We start from the raw sequence: 22,461 nt of genomic DNA on the forward strand, positions 1-22,461 counted from the left end.
GTGGATGCCAATTATGGACTGTGATTGGCTATTTGGTAGCTTCTATGTAGACTGGCAGTCTAATGGAGGCTGTGTTTGGCAGTACAACTGGTTTTTATGCAACTAAAACCTGACTCCAAGCCAAGAATTTCAAAATAAGCTCCTCCTTTGAGGCCTCTGGGAGCAACATCCAAGAGGTTGAGGAGCAACATGTTGCTCATGAGCCACTGGTTGGGGATCACTGTATAAATGGTTCAGATTTTATTAATTATTATATTATGACTTCCAATTTCTGTGGTACTGAGAGCTGGAATCTTGCTGGCATACGTGGCGTAGGTCTGATAATGAAGCCAGTGTTGACCGCCTCACTTTAAACCACACCCATGTTACCACAAGAACTGTTCAGGCCAAATCCATATGGTGGTAGCACACCAAAAAACCAGATGGTTGGTGCTCACTGCAGGGATCTCACTCATGTGTGAAAAATGTAAGTCATATTAAAACATACCCTTAGATCCATATTCCTCCTCCCCTGTGGATAACACCTTAGGGGCCTGTAACAACAATTCCCAAATGCTAAAAAAACACCGGAACAAAACTTACTAGGCTCATGTCCCACAGGTAGCGCAGGGCAGAGTATGGTGCGCACACACACAGAGAGCATGAGGCAGGTAGAGTATGGTACATACAAGAATCATAGGGCAGGCATAATATGGTATATACAAGAAGCATAGGGCAGGCAGAATATGGTATATACAAGAAGCATAGGGTAGGCAGAGTATGGCACACACACGGAGCATGAGTCAGGCAGAGTATGGCACACCCTTTCAGTCTGGGTATGAGGTGTGAACAGTACAGGGCTTTAGGGGTGTGAACAATAGAGGTATCACAGGTGCGAACAATGCAGGGGGATTACAGGTGTAAACAATGCAGTAGTTTACCATCTGAATTTAAAGAGCTACTGACACTTTCCTATAAAAATCATAGGAACGTGTCGGTATAAAGTAAATGCTGCACAAGGAATTGTTTTGCGGAAAGCCGCCCCCAGCTCCCGCAAACCTGTGTTCACCCAACCCTCCGGCACCGCAAAAAGTCCTTCAGTGACGCTGGGCTGGGCTGGGGGTGGCACGATCCTTCCATAGGCTGTTACAAATGAAAACAGGAATTCAGCATATGGAAGGATCGCTATATGGAAGGATAGCCCAGTGTCACTGCAGCAACACAGAAGATCAATTAGCTGTGTGAGTGGATCGGCAGCACACAGTTTTGGGGGGGCTGGTGGCAGGTTTGTGGGAGGGGGGGGGTTGAGCGAAACGATTCCTTGTGCAGCATTTACTTTATACTGACACTTCCCTATAATTTTTATAGGAACGTGTCAATATCGCTTTAAGGGTTAAACCATGCAGGGGCCAGTTACTTTCAGTACTTACCTTTTAAAGCTTACACAAGGTATGCAGTCGCAGCAGACAGACTTTCATAATGGGGGGATCGTGGCCCACGGGCCAATTGAGCAGCACTGGCTTAATACCTTGCTTTATTTTGCTGCAGCTAAATTGCTGTCAGATCAAACTCTTTGACTGCTGATGTAATCAGATGGAAAACAGTGGTAGCCAAAATACCCCATATCTGCCTGTCATTGCTTCCAATATGAATATATTGTTAATGTTGATCTTCCCAGGCATTTAATTTTTAGTAACTCTGTTGGCATATGACAATAGCCAGCTCTTCACTTCCTGCTGTTTGATGGATTTTGCTGTTTGCATGAAAAATTGGAACAATAGAAAGTTAGCCATACCATGTATGGCCCCTTGTGTGCTCTCTGTCTGATAAAACTTTCGGTAAATTGAGATTTTAAGTCTTTTAAAGGAACAGTTAAAATTTTTTGGCTAAATAGATCAGCTGTGCAAAATAAAAAGTGTTTCTAATATAGTTAGCCAAAAATATAATCTATAAAGGCTGGAGTGAACAGAAGTCTAACATAATAGCCAGAATCCAACTTCCTGCTTTTCAGCTCTCTAACTCTGAGTCAGTCAGCGAATTGAAGGGGGGCTACATTGGACATAATTGTTTAGTGAGTTTGCAATTGAAACGTAGCATTCAGCTCAGATTCAAAAGCAACAGTTATGACCCATGTGCCCCTCTCAAGTCACTGATTGGTTGCTGCCTGGTAACCAGGGTAACCAGTCAGTGTAAACTAAGAGAGCTGAAAAGCAGGAAGTAGTGTTCTGGCTATTATGTTAGACATCCAGTCACTCCAGCCTTTATACATTACATTTTGGCTAACTAACTTGAAAACATTTTTTATTTTGCACATGTAATGCATATAGTATCGAAGAATCTACTCACATTTATGGGTGGTGCTCTATCTGGGAACCTTGCTGCAATCCTTGGTATCCGTAATCCATATACTCCTAGAAAATCAGATGGCACACACAGAAGCATTCGTGCTAAACGTTTGAAGTTTTATTGAGATCCCCACATTTTATTTTGCACAGCCTATTTACCCAGTTTTTATTTTTATACTGAAAAATTCCTTTAAAATAAAAGTACTGCATTGCCAAACATTTGTGCTGCAGAATAGTTCTATGTACTATGGAAGGCAGCAGGTAATCTAGGTAGACAGGCCTGTACCAAGCATTTCCCTAAAAAAACAAAAACATCTGGTTTGCAGGCAAATGGTCCACATCACCAAAATCATCACCCCTGAAAATCCCAGATTTATGGTTTCTACTTTGCTACAATGCTGATACTATAAAATGGCGTAATTTCATTGGTCAGAACTTTTTTTTAATTTATCTATTTTGTGTGTGTATCACTCTCTCTCTCTCTCTCTCTCTCTCTCTCTCTCTCTCTCTCTCTCTCTCTCTCTCTCTCTCTCTCTCTCTCTCTCTCTCTCTCTCTCTCTCTCTCTCTCTCTCTCTCTCTCGATATATATCTCTACTACAAGAAGGTCCGCACTCTCAGGAGTGTTTTTTTTTTTTATAATTATTTTTTTTTTTTGGAGTTTTTTTTTTTGTGAGTTTTTTTTAATTATCTTGAGCTGAAGTTAATAAGTTGCTTAGGTAGATTTTTGTCTTAGTGGGACTTAGTGAAACCTGAACTTTTTAACAGGGAATTAAGCTAGGCATTAAGGTTTATGGGGAGAGCAAATTCTGTAGCCTCAGGTGATGATTTTTTAAAAAGCTGCTGGAATCTGCTACATATGCTGAACTGCCTGTATACAGAATGTTACATATTTGCATGAAAGATGTTATACTCATTTATTAGTGAATTATTTAATTGAGAATGAGCAAGTTTTATAAACCTCATCTTTCAAGAGAGAATGTACATTCATATTCACTTATGTATGTTTGTATTCATAATTGTAAATTTTTGTATATGAGTAACTTGCTGGCAGGTGGAGTTCTTCTGATATATATCTTTCCACCTCTTGTCTCCCTTCCCCCTTCCATTCTAGCTCGCAATTTAGCCCCCCTCCTCCCTCTCATTATCAACATCCCCCCCCTCTCCCAGCTGCCCAGAGTGCTGGCACAGTGCCAAGGTATGGCAGATGGTGCAGAGGGTCTAACTCCCCACCCCCTTTCCCACTCACACACACTCTGTCTTTAATCAAATTATAGGAATCCAGTATTTTAGTATCCTATACATTTTGCTATTCTGGGAGGTGCCTCCTCAATCCTTAACTCCAATGTATTCCTTATCTGCATGATATGCCTCTGCTCAGTATTCTCAATAATGTGATTCATTAACATGAAGACAGTCAGAAAACTTCTGTACTGTTCTCTGCTTAAATGTGGCTTTTTTACTCTTTGCAACTGGAAGCCCACTGGGCCAGATTTGGCCCTTCAAATTATTGTAATGGCTCCAAACATTCCCATAGAGTTCACAACATTGTTTTATAATAATCTGGTCCCCAAATTTATGAAATAGGGAAAACTTGGCTCATGTCATGGCAAAAATGTGGTCAGTTAGGTTATTTACTATTGTTTCCATCTCGATAAATTCCTTTATCCATACTGTATGTGTAGAGACGGACATGTTGGAGAGTATGTAAAACTGTTGTTTGCAAACTGTTGCAGTTGATATTTTGCTGCAGAAATTAACTAATATACAGTTATATAATAATAGTAATATACAGTACAAAAAAATACATGTGATCTAAAAAAAATTACAATTAAAGGACAAGGAAAGGCTTATTCACAGAGGGTTGTCAAGATGCTAACATATTGGCACCCTCTGGGCCTGATGCGTCTTCTCAGAAAATAAAATGCGGGTGGGGGGGTTGGGAAGTAACATTGCTGCACCGCCATCTTGCTGTATACCCAGTTGTCATCCTACTGCATGAGTACGAGTCAGCACCAGGGACGACTGATAAAGGTAAGTAAAATAGCGGCACAGCTCTCTGCTAGTTTTTCCCAGGCCAGTGCAGCATTTGAGGAAGAAATAGCAGACTTCCGTCATGACCAGGGAAGCAGAAAATGGTTACGGGGGGGGGGGGGGGGGAGAATGATAACCTCAGGCCATGATTGGTGCTGAAGGCATGTTGCATTTTAAATTTTGGTTTAGCATTTGCATCATGTGAGGAGCATTGCTTGCAAAGGTGGAAGAATTTATTTTTCAAAATAATGTTTTTGCTGAAGACTGTTGGTTGTGATTAACCTTGCATTATTCATCTTTTTATTCCATAAGAAAATTCAGTTTTTTGTTTTTCTATGCAGGTTTACCCAGCAAACTCAGGTGATGAATACTGTGGTGACCGAGGAAGTTATGCCTCCACTAAGACGCCTAATTCAGTGTATCCTGGTGCATTCTACATGGCAGGTCAGCCATAATCACAGCAAAATCTTATTTGCGTTCTCTCATTACAATGTTATACGTGGCTATTTCTGACATCAGATGTTTCTTTTTAAAGATGTGTTTGTTAATGTGGTAGATCCCTGATGGAGGAATTGTAGTATATACTGTATAGAAATATCTGTATGTTGACAGTTGAGGGGCAATTTACATTTGAACATGCTATTGAGGTTAGAAAACACCCTAAGTTCCGTTGTACCAGACTTAGGATAAACACTTTCACCATGTCCAAAATGTCATCTAATTTTTGACCTGCTGTCCTTGCTCAGGTCTTGAAAAACGGTGCTGTTCAGTTTGGTGAAAGCATCTAGTGAATACCAAAATGTAAACAGGATCTGGCTTGAGGAGTTTTTTCTCTTTAAATAGTGAAGTATGAAGAAGCAATAATAAGATCAGAAATGTCATGTTGCTGGTCACAAAGGAACATCAGTTCTCCCTAGACTCTTTTAAGCTGCATATCTAATAGCTATTGGCAGAGCATCAAACTGCAATCTGTGACAAGACAAGACAAATGGCAACACCCACCAAAATGATTGGCACATAAAATATTCCATGGCCTCAAGAAATTCTGAATCTGTTTTTAGAAGCAATACTTCACTATGATGGAATAATGTATTTGTCAATGTATGCAATCTTTGTAGAGCCAAACTGTGGGGTTGCCTCATCCTAGGGATCTGAAGCAGTGGCTTGGGGGCCCAGGCTGAAGACCAGTTACGATTAGATTTAGGCAGAATGTCTGTTTGCTCTCCTAGATAGTCTTGGAAATCCAGCATGAAGATCAATGATGGTATTTGTTAGCATATTCTTAAAACATGGCTGATGCGATTTAAATTTAAAATATACATACATGCATACAAGTAACTTTATCATGAGCTAAGAGGGGTTCTCAACAAATTTTAGCCAAAATGTCTGAAAACCACTGATGTAGGCAAACGTTTAACTTCAGTACATCAGCCATATGCATAAAAAGCACATTACTTGCAAACAAAATGTCTGTGAGCCTTTTTTATCTAAAATTTGTGCCAACTGAAAACAAAGATTCCTGTTCTACTGGGTTATCACTTTCATTACACAAGATTAATTCATCATTCACACATATGCTATGGAGCTGAAAACTAGGTCAGGTTAATATTTTTCTATTATTAAATTGAATGCAAACTTTGTAACTGTGTATTGCTTACACTGTGTGTATTACCATTATCATTCTACACTGTTGTATCACTTACCCAACCATCGCTCACACTATTTTCCACCTGCTCAACTTAAAAATAATATTTAGAATGATGTAGACAATGGTATTCTAAGGCAATTTGCAGCTGGTGTCTCAGGCTGAATTTTAAACTTCAGGTTAGGCAGTGACCATATATAAGAATTTGTTTTCTGTAGTGCAAAAATGCATAATAATCCAATTTGGCATGCATTCTGTTTGAGATTCGGACCGAATCCAAGCCTTTTTTAGCAGGGTTTGGCCGAATCGAAGAGCCTGACTGAACCAAATCCAACTCTACATAACTGTAAAAAAAACCTTGCTGTGCATGGTGTTCCGCTGTGAGCCTGGAATTTCTGGCCCTGCTGAGGGTTCGGTATTCATCTGCATCTGTTCCCAAGGATTTGGGGTTCAGTGCATCCCTAACATTTGCAGAGAGCTCTCTTTTTATGTTTTTTTTTTTTCTTTTTAAGATGGACTTCACAGTTCCGATATCTGGGCTTCTTCAGGAGGGATTGGACAAGGAGGTTACAGTTCAGTCCTGAATAGCTCTCAGTCCTCAGTCTCCCAGACCACAGGATTCAGCAGCCTGCATCCCCATGAGCGAATGGTTAGTGACTATTCTCTGTTAAGAGTTCAATGTAAGAGAACACTAAAAAAAAACATAGGGACAAAGCACCATGGATTTTATGTATCCATCTTTATCTTTGATTTGTTCCTTACTGCATTCTGTATCACATGTTTGTTACATTATTGTAAGACCCATATTCGTTATAAATTATTGTAAATGATTGTAAGGTGGTGCATAACTTGCTTGTGCTATATAAATATGTTTACTGGCAACATATTAGATTATTAGAAATTAGATTAGGCGATATTAACATGATCCACATAGTTACTGTTTGATACTGGCCTTACCGTAAGATCTCCCCAGTGGGGAAAAAAATGGCCAGGCAGGTGAGAAAAATAAGCTACCTTTTTCCACACGCAGGCCAAAATAGAGGAATCTTTACAGAAGTCAATAGGACTGTGCTTTTCTCCATACACAGCGGCAGTCCTACCAGCTTCTCTAAAGTAATTCTGTTCGTGCATGTGAGGTTCAAACCAGAGAGGAGCCGGATAGCTGAGAAAATGTACCTGTTAATCTGCCGGCAAAAGCTGCCTGGGGAGAATACTGTGGCTGCAGAATTTTTGCTAGTGAGTCATGGTAAAAGCACACTGATTATTTATACTAATGCTGTAATCAGGTCTGAAAAGAGCAATGCCGCAAGTGCCCCTATTCACTTGTCAATATTTCCTATTGTGATCTATGTAAACATGGTGGCTGAAGCAGACTTAGTGGTCTGTGTGTTATAGTGGTGGATAGTAGCTGCTGCTTTTTTCAGGCTGATGAGTCTCCTGTGCCACTGCCAAGTGTCTTCTAATATTTGTCTGTTTATCTTAAGGGTTTTCCAATGCATTCCGGGGAGGTGAACCCTTCTGTGACTTCCAGTTTCTCCTCTACCCCTGCACAGTATGGAGTTTCCAGCCATACACCCCCAATCAGTACTGGGGATACTATCATAGGCAAGTTGGAAACTTTTTTTTAAATTTTTATGCAATTGTGTTTTAAGCCTCAATGGTTTATATTCACTTGACTCAAATCATATTTGAGTCTGCACTTGGAAGCCATACACCAGATGTCATGCTGTGCTTGTACTGTGTTTGTCTGCAGGAAACAGAGGGACAGCCACTGGGAGCTCAGGAGATGCACTTGGAAAAGCACTAGCCTCAGTAAGTTCTTCTTTACATTAATTAATATACAGCACGGTATATACCCTTTATGGAGTTAGTTGTATTTTTTTTTTTAAAGAATGTTTTATGATGTGTTTGTGTTATCTTTGTGATGCAGCAGGTTAATTACCCAAGTAAAGATTATTTGCTTCATAGCACAGTATTCTTATTATATGAAATTATATATGTCTTGTAGAGGAAAGTCTTAAAGTAATGAAAATATAATTTACTGTTATGCTGCACTGGTATAAGCGCTGGTATAACTGGTGTGTTTACTTCAGAAACACAACTATAGTTTATTTAAACAAGTTGCTGCATAGCCATGGGGGCAGCCATTCAAAGCTGAAAAAAGGCACAGGATACACAGCAGATAACAGAAGCTCTGTAGTATACAGTTGGATTCTTCAGAATTTATCTGCAAACTACTGTGTATCCTGTGCTTCAATGGCTAAACATCAGCTTGTTTATATAAAGACACTTTTTTGGTGTTACTGTTCCTTTAACTGAGGTGCTTATTGGCAGGCTAAAATTTTGTGTGTTTTGACAATAGCTGGACATCCAGTGAGCATGCCAATAAACACCTTTTGACGTCTTAAGCCCTGTGAGTGCAAATTTCTTTCTACAAAATTTGCATAACTTCCAATATGGACAGCAGATGGGTCTTCTGTGTCTACATATGTGGGTGCTGACATGGTCTAAAATGTGGTTGCTAGGGTTCAAATAACTTCAGCAACCAGGCAGTGGTTTTAATGGAAGATTGTTATATGAATAAGAGAGGACCTGAATAGAAAAATGAGTAATAAAATTAACAATAACATTTTAGCATTTCTGAGCTATAGTTTTTTTTGGTTATTGGGGTCAGTGACCCCCATTTGAAAGTTGGAAAGAGTCAGAAGAAAAAGGCAAGACCATTTGAAAAGTTGCTTAGCAATGTCCATAACATACCTAAAGTTAACTTAAAGGTGAGCCACCTCATTAAATGGTCTGTTATTCACGTCTTTTGGAACAGCATTGCCATCGGAGCCCAGTATTATTTGACCTAATAACACAAAGTATTGTTAGAAGGCCTCCTTAGGCTTACAAAATATTATTCAGTTTTGTAATCCATAGCCCCCCCCCCTCAGACTGTTTCCATTACAGCAGTGCTTGCTTTACCCCATGATGGCTGGCTACCATGTGTTGTCTGTTAACACCTGACTTTGTTTCTAGATCTATTCTCCAGATCATTCCAGTACCAACTTTTCCTCCACACCATCTACGCCTGTGGGTTCTCCACAAGGAATAACAGGTTTGTTTTTGAATACATATTGGTAGCATAATAAATATTTTCTGGGCCCCTATATTGAGATTTGTTACAGTGTATTATCACAACCAGCATTCTATTTCTCCCTTTTCACTATATTTCTTATGATAGATTGGTATAGAAACAAACATAGAAGCAAAATTCTGCACAGACAAATGTGCAGCTTTCCAAATTCACAGAACATTATAGAACAGACTAATTGTTTCTGCTGATTATTTCATCCATTCATGTTATGGTCTTGTGTGTAGATGTTTGTGGATTGGTTACTTCTGTATAAGGCCTCCCCCTGGTGGTTTCTGGCTTTCATTGCATCATTGTCATTTTACAGGTTCAGGACAGTGGCCAAGAGCAAATGGCCCCGGAGCTCTGTCTCCTAGTTATGATGGAACACTTCACACGTTAGTAAGTACTTGCACTGATTACAGTTTTGTGAAGCTATAGATATTGTACATACACCTTCCTTTGCAAGCGATCTGTTTGTTGTAAATTCAAATGGATTGTAGCTGTTAGATGATTTTCTTTTCCCCTATAATAGCAGAACAAGATGGAAGATCGCTTGGATGAAGCCATCCATGTCTTGAGAAGTCATGCTGTGGGGCAGACGGGCGCCCTTCCAGGAGGCCATGATGACATCCACTCTCTTCTCAGTGCTACTGCTAGTGTTCTTGGAAGTGGCTTTCCTGCTGCTGTGCTCTCTCTTGCCAATCGACATTCTATGGTAATGTGAAAAAAAAAACATTCTCCTGTAATATGCTTACTGGTTATATTTCTTCTTATATTTGTTAATGTTATAAATTCCACCAATCTATTACCAAATAGTCATCTTTTTTCTAATTTTTAAAAATTATTATATACTTTTCTTGATTCTCAGATCAAAGGTGAACCATTATGAAAGTCTTAACCCTTGGCTTCTTTCTTCTTCTAGTTAAACTCTCACACAGAAGAAGCCCTGCCTAGTGCTTCCAACATGCTGCACAGCCAGGTCACTGTTCCTGCACAGCCAGGTTCACTTCCTGATCTAACCAGACCACAGGATTCCTACTCAGGTTGGAAGGAGGCACTTTCTTAATGCTGGTGTTTGATATAGAAATACTGTGCTTAATGAGTCTGCATCTGTTTGCCTCTTATTGCTGTATAGGTCCCATACAAACAAATAATATTTATTTTGACTGTTTTGCTTTTTGACTGTAAACAGTAGGTGCAAGGCACTGACATTTTTATAAAGTCTATATCAATGGTACAACAATGATGGGATTTTGTTATGTTTATATATTTATTAGTAACCTGAAGTCATGGTGTACTTTACCTTCACATTATTCTAAAAAACACCAGGTCCAAAGCATTCTAGATGATAGTTCCCACACCAAAGATCAGCCAAAAATTTTACAGGGAATATTTAAATGTCATTTGGATTAGTACAACATTTTATAACAGCAGAAAGAGCACATAGTTAGAGACTACTTAATTGCTATGGCAATATATTTCATTCCAAGTAGATGCCATACCCACAATCTAACCTTACAAAATATCATGGCATACTGTATATCACAGTAGAAACAGATGCCTATTTGTGTTTTATCATGGTATATTCATATACAGTATACCTTATTTAAACCGTATAATCTTCTGTTTGCTGCAGGGCTTCCGGGGCTTGGAAGGGCAATACCTCCAGGCAGAGTCCCAGATATAAAAAGGGAGAGTAAAGAGGATGAGGAGAACAGATCTGTGGCAGATCTGTCAGATGATGAGAAGAAAGAGTCTAAGCCACAGAGAAGTCGGACACGCTGCTCAATTAACAGGTCTCACTAATAGTTTGCTGGGGTGTAAAATTTTGGGAGAAATTGTTTTTTGCAGTCAATTATTTGTAAAGAGCTTTTAAGAAATTGTCAACCCAGACAAGCAGCGGCTGTTTGTTGGTCTTAGTCTTGAAAACAGGGTTGCAATGATCAGCACTTCTCTAGCTAAGACTAAGGGTCAGATTTATCAAACTGTGAGATTAGCGTTTACCACAGAAAAACTCTCGCACTTCTATTAATTCCTATGGTATTGTTAGAATCAGATTTATCAAATTATGAACTGTAACTTTTACCAATTAATAAATATGATTTTAAGAATCCAATAGAAAATGGGTCAGGATTTCTGTGGTAAACTTTAATCTCACATATTGATAAATCTGCCCCTAAGTGTCTATGCTTCTTAAAAATTCAGTACCATGTGCAGAGAATAGAAAGGGATATAGAGCAACTATTATCAATAGCAATTACATTAATTACATTTACAAATAAGTAAAACATTAATTTTTTTTTTTTTCAATTAATGTAGATTAGAATGTCGATTAACATTTTCTTTCATCATGCTTTTTCAGTGTTTGGGTTGACAACACGTTTTAAGTGCAAAAGAGGTTTTTTTTGTTTTGTTTTTTCTTTTAAGAACTACTAGTACCTTACTTCTAGCAAAGCATGTTTTATCTAATACACCATTTAGTCTACAGAGAGTTAAATGACTGCTACATACATTGTCTATGGATTTGACTCGGCACAGTTCTCTCCTCCTTCTTCAGCTTGTTTAAAGCCGATAACTGTTCAGAGAAGGCTCAGGAGGTGCTGTCTGCACCATATATTTAAAGAGAAAATCTACCCCTTTATAAGATGAGCTCATTTAGCTGGGCTTATATAGAAAATGGTACATAAACACTATCTAAATGTAGTTGTTGTTGTTAGACATACCTGATTTAACAGATTGAAAAGAACACCATTTAAGCATCTAAGCATTCTTAGATTCACAGTGTAATAGTGATTACCAACCCCTTGGATGTTGCTCCCAGAGGCCTCAAAGGTGGTGCTTGTTTTTAAATTCCTGGCGTGGAGGCTAATTTTGGTTGCATAAAAACCAGGTGTACTGCCAAATAGAGCCTCCTATATAATGCTTGTCCACATAGGGGCTACCAAATGGCCAATCACAGCACTTATTTTGTGCCACCAAGGAACTTTTTTCATGTTGTGTTGCTCCCCAACTCTTTTTACATTTGAATGTGGTACATGGGTATAAAATGTTGGGGTTCACTGGTGTAATACAACCCATCTATTGTCAAGTGATATATTCCATGACTTGAAGTCCCCTTCTTCACAATTAAACAAGGTGAGGTAAACTGGTTGGATCTCTCTGTAAGACTATTACGGTTTCCTTTCACTCTGTGAAGATCAGGTATACCTGGGTAAAAAAACTTAATGAGCTCATGCCATAAAGAGGAGTATATTTTCCCATTAACTCTTTGGTGGCCTAAGTTGCTCTGTCAGATGCAAGGTAGAGCACATTGAACAATAAGACATTAATTCATTTAGATCTCCTATAAATAAAGTCTGCTATCATCATTCCATGTTTTTATAAATATTTTGAATTTAACTCTGCTGAAGGACTTTTGTGAGTTGGAGTGAAAAACCTTAGTCTTGCAAATTCCTTCCTTCCTTTATACCCTTATTCCCTTAATTCTACACTGCTATCCTAACTACACCTCCCCTCCAGTCAAGATGAGGATGAAGATGAAGATGATGATAACCTTCCCCCAGAGCAAAAAGCAGAGCGTGAGAAGGAGAGAAGGGTAGCTAACAATGCTCGAGAGCGGCTTCGTGTCAAAGACATCAACGAAGCTTTTAAAGAGCTGGGGAGGATGTGTCAACTGCACCTCAACAGTGAGAAACCGCAGACTAAGCTACTGATTCTGCACCAGGCAGTCTCTGTCATCCTCAGCCTCGAGCAGCAAGTGCGAGGTGAGTGGGATGTGCTGAGGGAGTGGTGGGGCACTAAATCTGTCTGTCTCTCATCCCCCCCTCCTATTCTTCTCTTCAGTTCCAGGATATACATGCCACGCCCCCTCCATCCTTCAGGCGCTTTGCTTCTGGACAGTACATGTATATTCTGCTACCAATCCTTCCTGCTTGCCAATGTTTTGTTAATTATCCTGCTTTGTTTTCATGGGGTTTGGTGGGAAGTGTGGGGAATACTGCATGAACTGCATGATATTCATGACATTTTCCATGTTCCCAAGTCACATATTTAGAGATGGGCTGTCAGGATAAGAAATAATTAAAACTGATGCACTTCAAATTTTCCTTTTTGAACAATTTGTATATTATATACTTCTGAAGTCCTGTAGTTAGTTGCAGGCTTTAAAACAAAATATGATGATAAATATATCCATAACATTTATGTAAGGAAGCGTGGCTTTATTTCAAGCTATCTTATCCAGGGCTACAGCAACCAGCAGCAGTTAAAAAGTGGTGTTTAAATGTAATGAGAAATAGGGAATCCCAGTGGAGAGTTGTTTTGGGCCTAGTTTACACTGGTGAATGTTTAGCATCATTCTATTCTATGGCCTTTTTAACCCGTTGCCATTTTTAATTGTGAACATTAAAGATATATTCCTTTTGCTCAGATTTTTATTTTGCCATTAAGTGCAGTTCTTAGTTTCTTTTGAACAGAAATTGTATAAATAAGTTTGTAAATCCAGATTTGTCTTGTTAACTTAATTTTCTGCTGTGTGCTTCTTTAGTGCAGTTTTATTGTAGAAACACTGCCATTAAAAAATCTACTAAAAATTAGTTTGTCCGTGTATTCCCAAATTTTAATTATTTTTAATTTCTGGCAGTGATTTTACTAAAAGAATGCCATGTTTATCATGTCTGAGAAAATGGTTTAGTTCTTTTAGGATGTTGAGGGTTAACATACTCAAGCAACTATTTAAAACCGAGTGAACCTGTAATAGACATATGTTTCTGTAATGGCCTGTGCATGCTGGAGCTCCTCCAAGTACTGTCTTGTAGGGTCACAATTTCAACCACCCGTCCTCACCCAGACTTGCTTTGTGCTGGGCGTCTGCTGCACTCTTTGCAATATTTTGATATGCCCCTCTCCCCCCACTATTCTTCTGAAAGCTCATAACAGCCTATATCTAGTGATTATTTTACTTCATCCTTCTACACTGCGCTTCATTCTTGTCCTTTTCATACTGCCAAATGTCTTGCACTTTTTTCCTTTTCTAACAGACAGTTCTCAAACTTAGTGCCTCCTACCATCCCCTGCTCCTCCTCCACACCCCAGTCCCAATGACCTCGCACTACCTGCTCCTAGAAATTGTGGACACCATAAAAAGTAGTAATTTTTTGTTTGTTTGTGGTATTGTGCTGCTCCAGCAGCCACTACTGAAATGTTCCTAAATGGACTGAGTTTTATATGCACAGCTTACAGCAATATACAGTATGCAGAGGTGCAGCCATGTCTAAGTATATGCATAAAATTAACACATCTGTATACATGAGTACAGTAGAGGCTGATTTGTGCATCAAATCCCAGGCCACTTATTAAGTCTAAATATTCTGGACCATGAACAACATTCTTCATCAGAGTTTTACTGACATAAACAAAACAAAAACAAGCTGCCTGCAAGCAAACACGAGCCTTTGGAATCCCACTCTCCTCCATTCACAACCAAGACTTTTTGCTCTGGAAGGAAGAACAGCAATGAATACATTCGGGAATGTATTTTCGGTCATGTAAAATCTTTTGTCTTGGGCTGGAATATTGAAAGATTCTTCAGTGCTTAGAAAGCAGTGTGTGTGTGTGTTTGCTATGACTGGTTGTCTTCCCTAAATGTCAAATTCCTTGGCTGTCTTAATTTCTAAATGTGTGATTCTTTTACTGAGGTAGACTTGTGAAGCAGCAGTGGTAAAAAAGAATGTTAAGTTAAATTTTGTTACTGGGATATACTGCATATTCATAATATACTTATTTTAGAGTTTATCATTTGATTTGTGCTTAAAATAGAATTTAAAAACTAAACGGTGGCACATGTGAAATAAAGAACTGTTAGGACCAAAAACATTTTTATTCCCCGCAATAAACTCATCCAGCATTATACTAGAAGTAAGCCTCTGCAGTTTTATTTTGCAAGCTTCAGAAAGAACCTTTTAAAGAAAACTGACTTTGTTTTCTGCTCAAATCTAGCCCTTTGATGCAAGTTACACAATGTTGCAGAGCAGTTTTCAGCTGTTAAAATATTATGCCATACATGGCTTTTCTATGGCTTTTGATTGTTGCTGGACTTAATCAGTGCAGTGGCTATGAAATCTAGTAGTGCATGATCTTTTATGAGATGCAGTTATAGCTCTTCTGCAAAGAATATCAATTTCTTAAAATCTGACAAAACTATATATGACCAATTTCTCAGATTTCTCCTTCCTGAATACACTATATATCATGATTTTACAGATTTGTAAATTAAGCTTAAGGGGGCACACTTTCCTGCCTCCCAAAATACAGTGCGCCTTAATCCTAATATAGTAAATTAACTAGAAATTCCTAGTGTGTGTATATAATTATTGCAACTAAATAAACTAAAAAATCTGATATTTTTGTCCACTGCTGCCGGTGTCGACCATTTATATTTTGGGATATCTTCCAAGAGATTAGGCTGCTTTGCCATTTTAGTTTTGTCTTGTGGAAGCAGAAGAATGCAGTTTAAAAGGATTTTCAATGTAGGCAGCAACAGTTTTGATATATTGATTTTATTAGTTTTGAGACAGATTTATTAAAGGATTATCAGAAGTAGTTTAATTCCTAAAGAAAATGGTATATGTGGAGTTTTCTGTGGAAATGTTGCACAGCAAAATGCTGAGAATATGTACTGCTGTATCCAATAATGCTTTTTTATGTATTACTATACCTTTTGAGCCAGAAAAACATCACATGCACCATTGGTAATTCTTCTAGTAAATCTCCTAAGATTCATTACATTTTTTTTTTTTTTTTTTTTTTAAAAGGATATATTTTTCAAATACTGTACACAACTTCTCTCCATTAGTGTGAGCATGGCCTCAGTGTGTAGTATGTGTCTTGAGTGTTCTAAGCAGTGAAAGGTATTTTGGGGGTTTGAGCCCCATGCCCTCTTTAATCCTTCACTCTCCTGGGGTCCAGCAGCGGTGGAAGCAGTAAGGAAGACTGTGTTGAAGAAAAGGACACAAAGGATCGTGAGAGGAGGATGTCAAATAATGCACGAGAAAGAGTGCGAGTACGAGACATTAATGAAGCTTTCAAGGAACTCGGTCGTATGGTGCAGATGCATATGAAGGCTGACAAGGCTCAAACCAAGCTCATCATCCTTCAGCAGGCCGTGCAGGTCATAATGAGTCTGGAGCATCAAGTGCGAGGTATCCCCTACCAGCCATCCACTGTTGTATCTAGTTTGCCATTACAAGTCCTCTTATTGTTCCACTTTGCCTTCTTTCTAGTGTTTTTATTCATACACTAATCATGATGATCCACATTAAATTTTTCCCAATCTATAACCCATATTACATTTTTTTTATTCCACTCTATAACATTCATCACATTAACGCATCATCCTTCTTTCCATGCAGTACAACTACATTCACTTTTCTGTAAAGCTTATCTTGATGTCTGAACCATCGTCTTGCTCATACATAGTCCTTTTCTATCCTCTTCTACACCAGAGCCGTATTTTCCCTTATTAGCCTAAAGCACCAGTGTGTTTCCCAGTTGAGTAATTTACTGCCCCACTTACAGGCGAGTCCACTTTTTTATCTTCTTAGTGAGTTATTATACCCAGTATCCACTATAGCAATCCCATTAACTTGGCCTTGGTTACTTTCAAATGTTGTTTTAGCGCTTTTCTTTTCAACACTTGGTATGACTACATTTTTACTGGTCCTACCTGTCTAAATGTCCCTTCACCATGCTGAGTAACACATCTAGCCATATGAGTATGCATAATTCTATAATAAACCCGTTGGTAGAGTATGACCATAAAATGGTTTACTGCAAAAACATTGTCTGCATAATCATATATTTTAGCACAGCTAGCCCCCATGATCATGTCTGCCTTCAGTGGCTTTTTAGTTAAAAAAAAGTTGTCTTTGTGCAATGTAATAATGTTTTACCAGTGGTGCTATGAATTGGCCTTCATGCAAAGGTATTTTTAGGACTTTGGTACCAGTAAGACAGGAGATTTCGCATGGGTAACCAAGTGCCCTTTTTGCCATGGCCCTAAATATAGTGGGTGTTGGGAAAGCATCTTGGGGGGGAGATGTCATCTGCAGTAGTGCAGATTTAAACGTGTGCCACTACCCTAAGACTACTTATTTAATGGATGGCCACAGCCAAGCAACATGCTGCTGTGTTTCTCATCTACATCCAGCGCCTGATGCAGAAGTAATAACAGATTGCATGTGTCTGGAAATAATTTTTGTTTAATGGTGATACTGGTATTTATCCACTTGTAGTAAACAAGCTTCTCTTACATAGTTTGTGGTAGTTCAGATTGATGTTTTTTGCTCAAATAAATCAAGAGGAAGGTAATTATTTCAGTTTACTTCAAAAGATGGAGAAGCTGTTTTGGCCCTCTGCTAGTTGCCGCTGCTTTTGTTTTAGATTCAAGTAGCGCAATGCTTTTTCTTACTGCAACATCGCCTCTAGGCTTTGTGCTTGAGCATGCAAACAAATGTTTATATGACCAGTTCAGGAAAGTCGTTCTTGAGTGTACAGATTTTTTGTATACACACTCATAACTGGGGTTTTTAACCAGACAATCTGCTTTAGGCAGGTGCTGTCCAGTTCTGGAAAGACTGTGTGGTTTTCAAAAGTCTGAACATAGCTCAGTAGAAATATGTGCTTATAAGCTTTTCAAAGTGGTTGGTGCTTTGTACTGAGCAGTAACGTCTTTAAGCTGAGTTATGTTGTAGCAGTCTAGTAGACCATGACAGCGCAATACTACAGTCTTTACTATTTTTCTTGCCTCTTTAAATTTATTTTTTATTGCTATGCCTTTATAGCAATAAAAATAGAGGAGCTGACTAATGTTTTGTTGGATTATGTGCTTTGTGCTTATTTTTTTTTTTTTAATTTCATCATCATTTATATAGCACAAACACATTACTTTAAATTGGATCAATTATGGTGGAGAGGGCTATAAAGCATTTACATGGCAAAAACCATGCTATGTCTATCTTTTTAGACTGACTTTCCACATTATCATTGGTAGGGGAGTGACTGCGCTACATACAAAAGAAATATAGGCAATGTAGAATCTGTCTTTTTTTTTTTTCTTAATTCAAAAATATAAAAACTTGATATGAAGGATTTCTGATTTTATATCCAATTGTAGAATATATTGTGTTTTCTAAAAGTGCATCTGATGCTTATAAAGGTTTGTGCAGAATAATAAAGCTTTCCTATGTTAGAATAAATACTATAAGCACAGCATATAGGCAACTAACTCCTTGTCTCAGGCAGCTGTGCCAAAGGGGGGGGGGGGAGTAGCAATAGGAAAAGGAATTCTAGAGAATGTGGTTTGTCCTGAATCTAAATATACCGAGTGAAGCAAGGGGTGTGAGATCACTAATATACTGTAGTAATAAATATTTATATCTTAGAAGTATTTAAGACTTTAAACTCTCCACTGCCCTGTAGCCTGAAAAAAAGCATTAGAAAACATATAGTTTATATCTGTAAAGATCGGGGTGATATTTAAAGGACAAATATGACAAATTTCATATATTTTCATGTTCGTACTTAGTGTTTTTTTTTTTTACATGCTACCATATATATGCATTAGTACCTTTGTTAAGAAAGCAAAACTAAATCTTTAAAATCAGAAGATTTTTGTCCTTTATCAATATACCGCAGACAAATTCTGCATCATCTTACAAAACTTATATAAAGTTTACATCAGTTCGCCCCAGTGTAGCTTAAGCTGGACATACATATACCAATAATATACCACATTTTTATGTATGATTATTGGTATGCCTTTGGTGCCAACCGAAGCCCAACTGATCTTCATGCACAATAGATATTGGTTGGTTTGGGAATGTGACCAGTTAGGAAATGTTATCTGCCAATGTCTGACAGCTTATTGTATATTGGCAGATGAAATAAAGACGGGACCATGTATGGCCGCCATCTCAGTCTAAAATCTATACTATTGTCAATTTATTATCTATTCTACACTATGGTGTAGAAAAAAATATTTGTAATATAACCCTTGACGCTGAATGAGCACTATTTTTATTACGAATCCTCAGCTGAAGTATTGTTTTATTAGGCAGGCAAAAAATTTGCTTATTCTTGCAATCTTCAGTATACTACTTAGTTCCTCTGCCTTCACAAAGAAATTACATGTAAATCCTTGACAATATGGTGCTGTCCTACTATGATCGACTTATATGCACAATGCATAAGGAAATCTTGATGGTGCACCTCATAATTACCGCTGCCTACTTCTCTCATAGAGCGGAACCTGAACCCAAAAGCTGCCTGTCTTAAGAGGCGTGAGGAAGAGAAAGTTTCAGGTGTTGACCCTCAAATGGGCCTGTCTGGAGGACACCCTGGCGTTGGGGACTCTCACAACCCAGTGGGACACATGTGAAGTAAGTAAGAGCAGAATATAAGCATTAGCAGAAGCTAATGTACTGGAATTGTTATGGGGATTTCTGGTTGAAGAAAGGTTTAAAATTCTGATGTAATTGTTCTATGAAACAATTATAAATCCAAACTAACAGTGTTTTACAGATTTTAGTCAAACATTTACATATGTACTACAGTATGTGTATTTGCATATATATATACTATAAAAATAGCAATATTGCTAATCTTTTTTTTTAAAATCATATTTTAATTGGCACTTTAGGAGCACTGATTAGAATATAAGTCAATGTCTTTTAAAAAAAAAATAGCTTAGCAATTTTGTTCTTTCTACAAATCTACTGAACCTAACGTATTGTTTATTGCCAGCAAATATTGCTACATAAACAAACATCAAATATAACTTCAGTTCAGTATGCATCTCTCTGTAGGATGTTGTATATAGAAGGATGTAATGGAACAGCTTTGCCAGCCCTCACTATATATCTCAGATTTAAGGCATTCTTAAATTTTTTTGGATTATTTCTTAAAAGTTTCCATTTTCTCTTTCTGCAGTTTCCACTGGAGCACTGGAACATTTATCCCTATGAACCTTTGTTGCTGTTATTGTTTTTTTTATATTATTATAAATTTACATATTTTTCTTTGTGTTTTGGAAAACCTCCAAAACACAGAAGTCTTTGTGGCCTTGACTTTATTCTCCTGAGATGTGGACACTCGCTGGAAATTTCCAATGGGGGAAGGACAAAAAACATTGACTCATACTGACAATTTGTCTTTTCTGGACTTTTATAAAGCAAAAGAAAGACAATGTGAGAAATTGCCTTAACTGAAAACAAAATCAAATCGGTTTATTTAAAGGAGGCAGCAGGGGGAAGGATGCTTACTCGAATACTCCCTGCTACTAGTGAGTTGTGGGGAAGCAAGGATAATTTTTCTGTCCTTGTACATTCACATCTACAACAAACTGAATTTTTTTTTAAAATAAAAGAAAAATTAAAAACCGCGAAAAAAAAATAGTTAGGCATCATAGAAAAAATGTTTTTAAACTTAGAACAAAATAGAAATAATTATTTTTTTCAGGATTTTTTTTTTTCTTACAGTAACCTTTTTATATAAAAATAAATGCTGAACAAAAAATTTAAAAACAGAAAAGGAACCCTACCCTATACACTTGATTGTAACCCTGCCCCTTAATTCCATCTTGCACACCCTAGTTCTACCTTTTTATCTGCCGTTGTACTCCCTACACTACCTTGCTGCTGATCATTTTCCTTGGGCATATCCTGCACTCCTTTATTGGTGATTTAGAAGCAAAACTACTCCATTCTGCAAACAAACAAAATGCAAAGAACAACTGTTGCATTGCAGATGATATGTGAACTCTTTAGCAAAAAAATTATTTTGGGTGGGTTATTCCAATCTTGGAACTCTTTGTATTAGATGAGTGCTTCCCTAATTACATCCAGTGTTGGGGGAGGTTTAAGATTTTTAAAAACAAACAGAATTATGCTCTTTGATTTATATTCCACAAAAATATCGTCTTCAACTTAGTATAATGTTAGTTTACAGAGCATTGTTTCTGATGGATGCGAAGGGTTGTTGAACAAATTACCCATCAGATCTAATTAATAAAATGTGTTTTCTAAAATTATTACAAACCCTCATCTTCACATTTAGACTCCCTTATATTGCCCCTTTCACTTTTATGACTTTCCTTTTTAAAAACCTTACTGCAATTTGTTTTAACTTTTGTTTTTTTATAAAAATGTCTTGCTGTATTTTTTTAATTGATTCTATATATAAAAAATATTTACTGAAAGACCTGTTTTAACTCTCTGAATACATAATACAGCTGTAGCTCATGGCACATCAGCTGACACCCGAATGAAGAGCTATCTGGACTGTCTGTCTTAGTTCACTCTCCCACAGCTTTTTATAAGGGCTGTGCATCAGTGTAGAAATATGTAGCATTAAATGTTAGGGTGCAGAATATACCCTTATTTTTGTAGATATGTGTTGTTTGGAAGGGTTGCAGTGGGATTTTGGAATATTTCTGGAAAACTGCCTTCAGACATTCGTAAATATATATTTTTAATATTTTATTTTAAATATCCTGCCTTTTAACATGTCCAGCTATGCTTATTACTTGTTACTGTCCTTATACTTCTCTTGGTATTCACAGTTTTGTCTTTGCAATAGAGTTGAATGTACTGTGAGAGGATAAAAGGGGGGGGGGTCTGCTCTAGCCATAATTTACAAGCTATGAAGACTTGTTTTATAGCATGGGTTTAATTATTGTATGATTTAGAAACAGAATGCCTTGAGTCTATGTTCTCAACAGAAATAAGCATGGTCAACTCCCAGAATCCTTCTCTAGGCATGTCATTCAGCTTTGTATATTTTTATTGTCCTCTATGTTTTTGTTTATAAATTTTAATTTGTTTAATACTATCACGCAAATGACAATAACGTTTTGCTCCATATTACAAAGGTAGGGAATGAAGAGGCCTTAATACCCAAAATCAAGTAATTACAACTCAAAAGTATTTTAGAAAGACAATACATATTTTTGTTGAAGAAGCACAAACAGAAAACAAATGGTATTTCTTTAGTGCCTCGGACATTTTTAGTTTTTTTTTGTTTTTTTTCTAAATAATTTTATATGTGTCAAATCAGCTGGCTGGAATATTTGGAATTTTTAATAACAAAAATAATAATCCTAACTTTTTTTTAAGTAGGTTTTGAGAACTGTCCTGTACATAAATCTGTGTTGCAGCAATACATGTAAGCTTTTATAACTATATAACTTCTTGAATCCCGTTCTTTCAGATGTTGTATACGATGAATGATAAAAAGAAAATACATTTAAAAAAAACCCATTGTAATAAAAGATTTGCATTGTATTAAA

General features: G+C 37.5%; 1 protein-coding gene across 12 annotated transcripts in view; it reads left to right on the forward strand.

The window, feature by feature from the left end:
• Nucleotides 1-22,461, forward strand: part of tcf3.L (transcription factor 3 L homeolog) — a 61,153-nt gene extending 38,692 nt beyond the window's left edge. For 4 of the 12 annotated variants that reach the window (XR_005966824.1, XR_005966792.1, XR_005966866.1 and 1 more), the window contains 12 exons: nucleotides 4,698-4,800; nucleotides 6,514-6,650; nucleotides 7,486-7,606; nucleotides 7,755-7,813; nucleotides 9,023-9,101; nucleotides 9,445-9,518; nucleotides 9,652-9,834; nucleotides 10,042-10,162; nucleotides 10,756-10,915; nucleotides 12,639-12,883; nucleotides 16,089-16,318; nucleotides 19,418-19,555. Coding sequence is in view for 6 of the 12 variants with exons in the window: in XM_018260695.2 (XP_018116184.1) it covers nucleotides 4,698-4,800; nucleotides 6,514-6,650; nucleotides 7,486-7,606; nucleotides 7,755-7,813; nucleotides 9,023-9,101; nucleotides 9,445-9,518; nucleotides 9,652-9,834; nucleotides 10,042-10,162; nucleotides 10,756-10,915; nucleotides 12,639-12,883; nucleotides 19,418-19,554 (1,419 nt within the window). In the remaining 6 variants the exon portion in view is untranslated. 12 annotated transcript variants of the gene reach the window in all.

This window comes from Xenopus laevis, chromosome 1L (assembly GCF_017654675.1).
Source record: "Xenopus laevis strain J_2021 chromosome 1L, Xenopus_laevis_v10.1, whole genome shotgun sequence".
NCBI classification, from domain to species: domain Eukaryota; kingdom Metazoa; phylum Chordata; class Amphibia; order Anura; family Pipidae; genus Xenopus; species Xenopus laevis.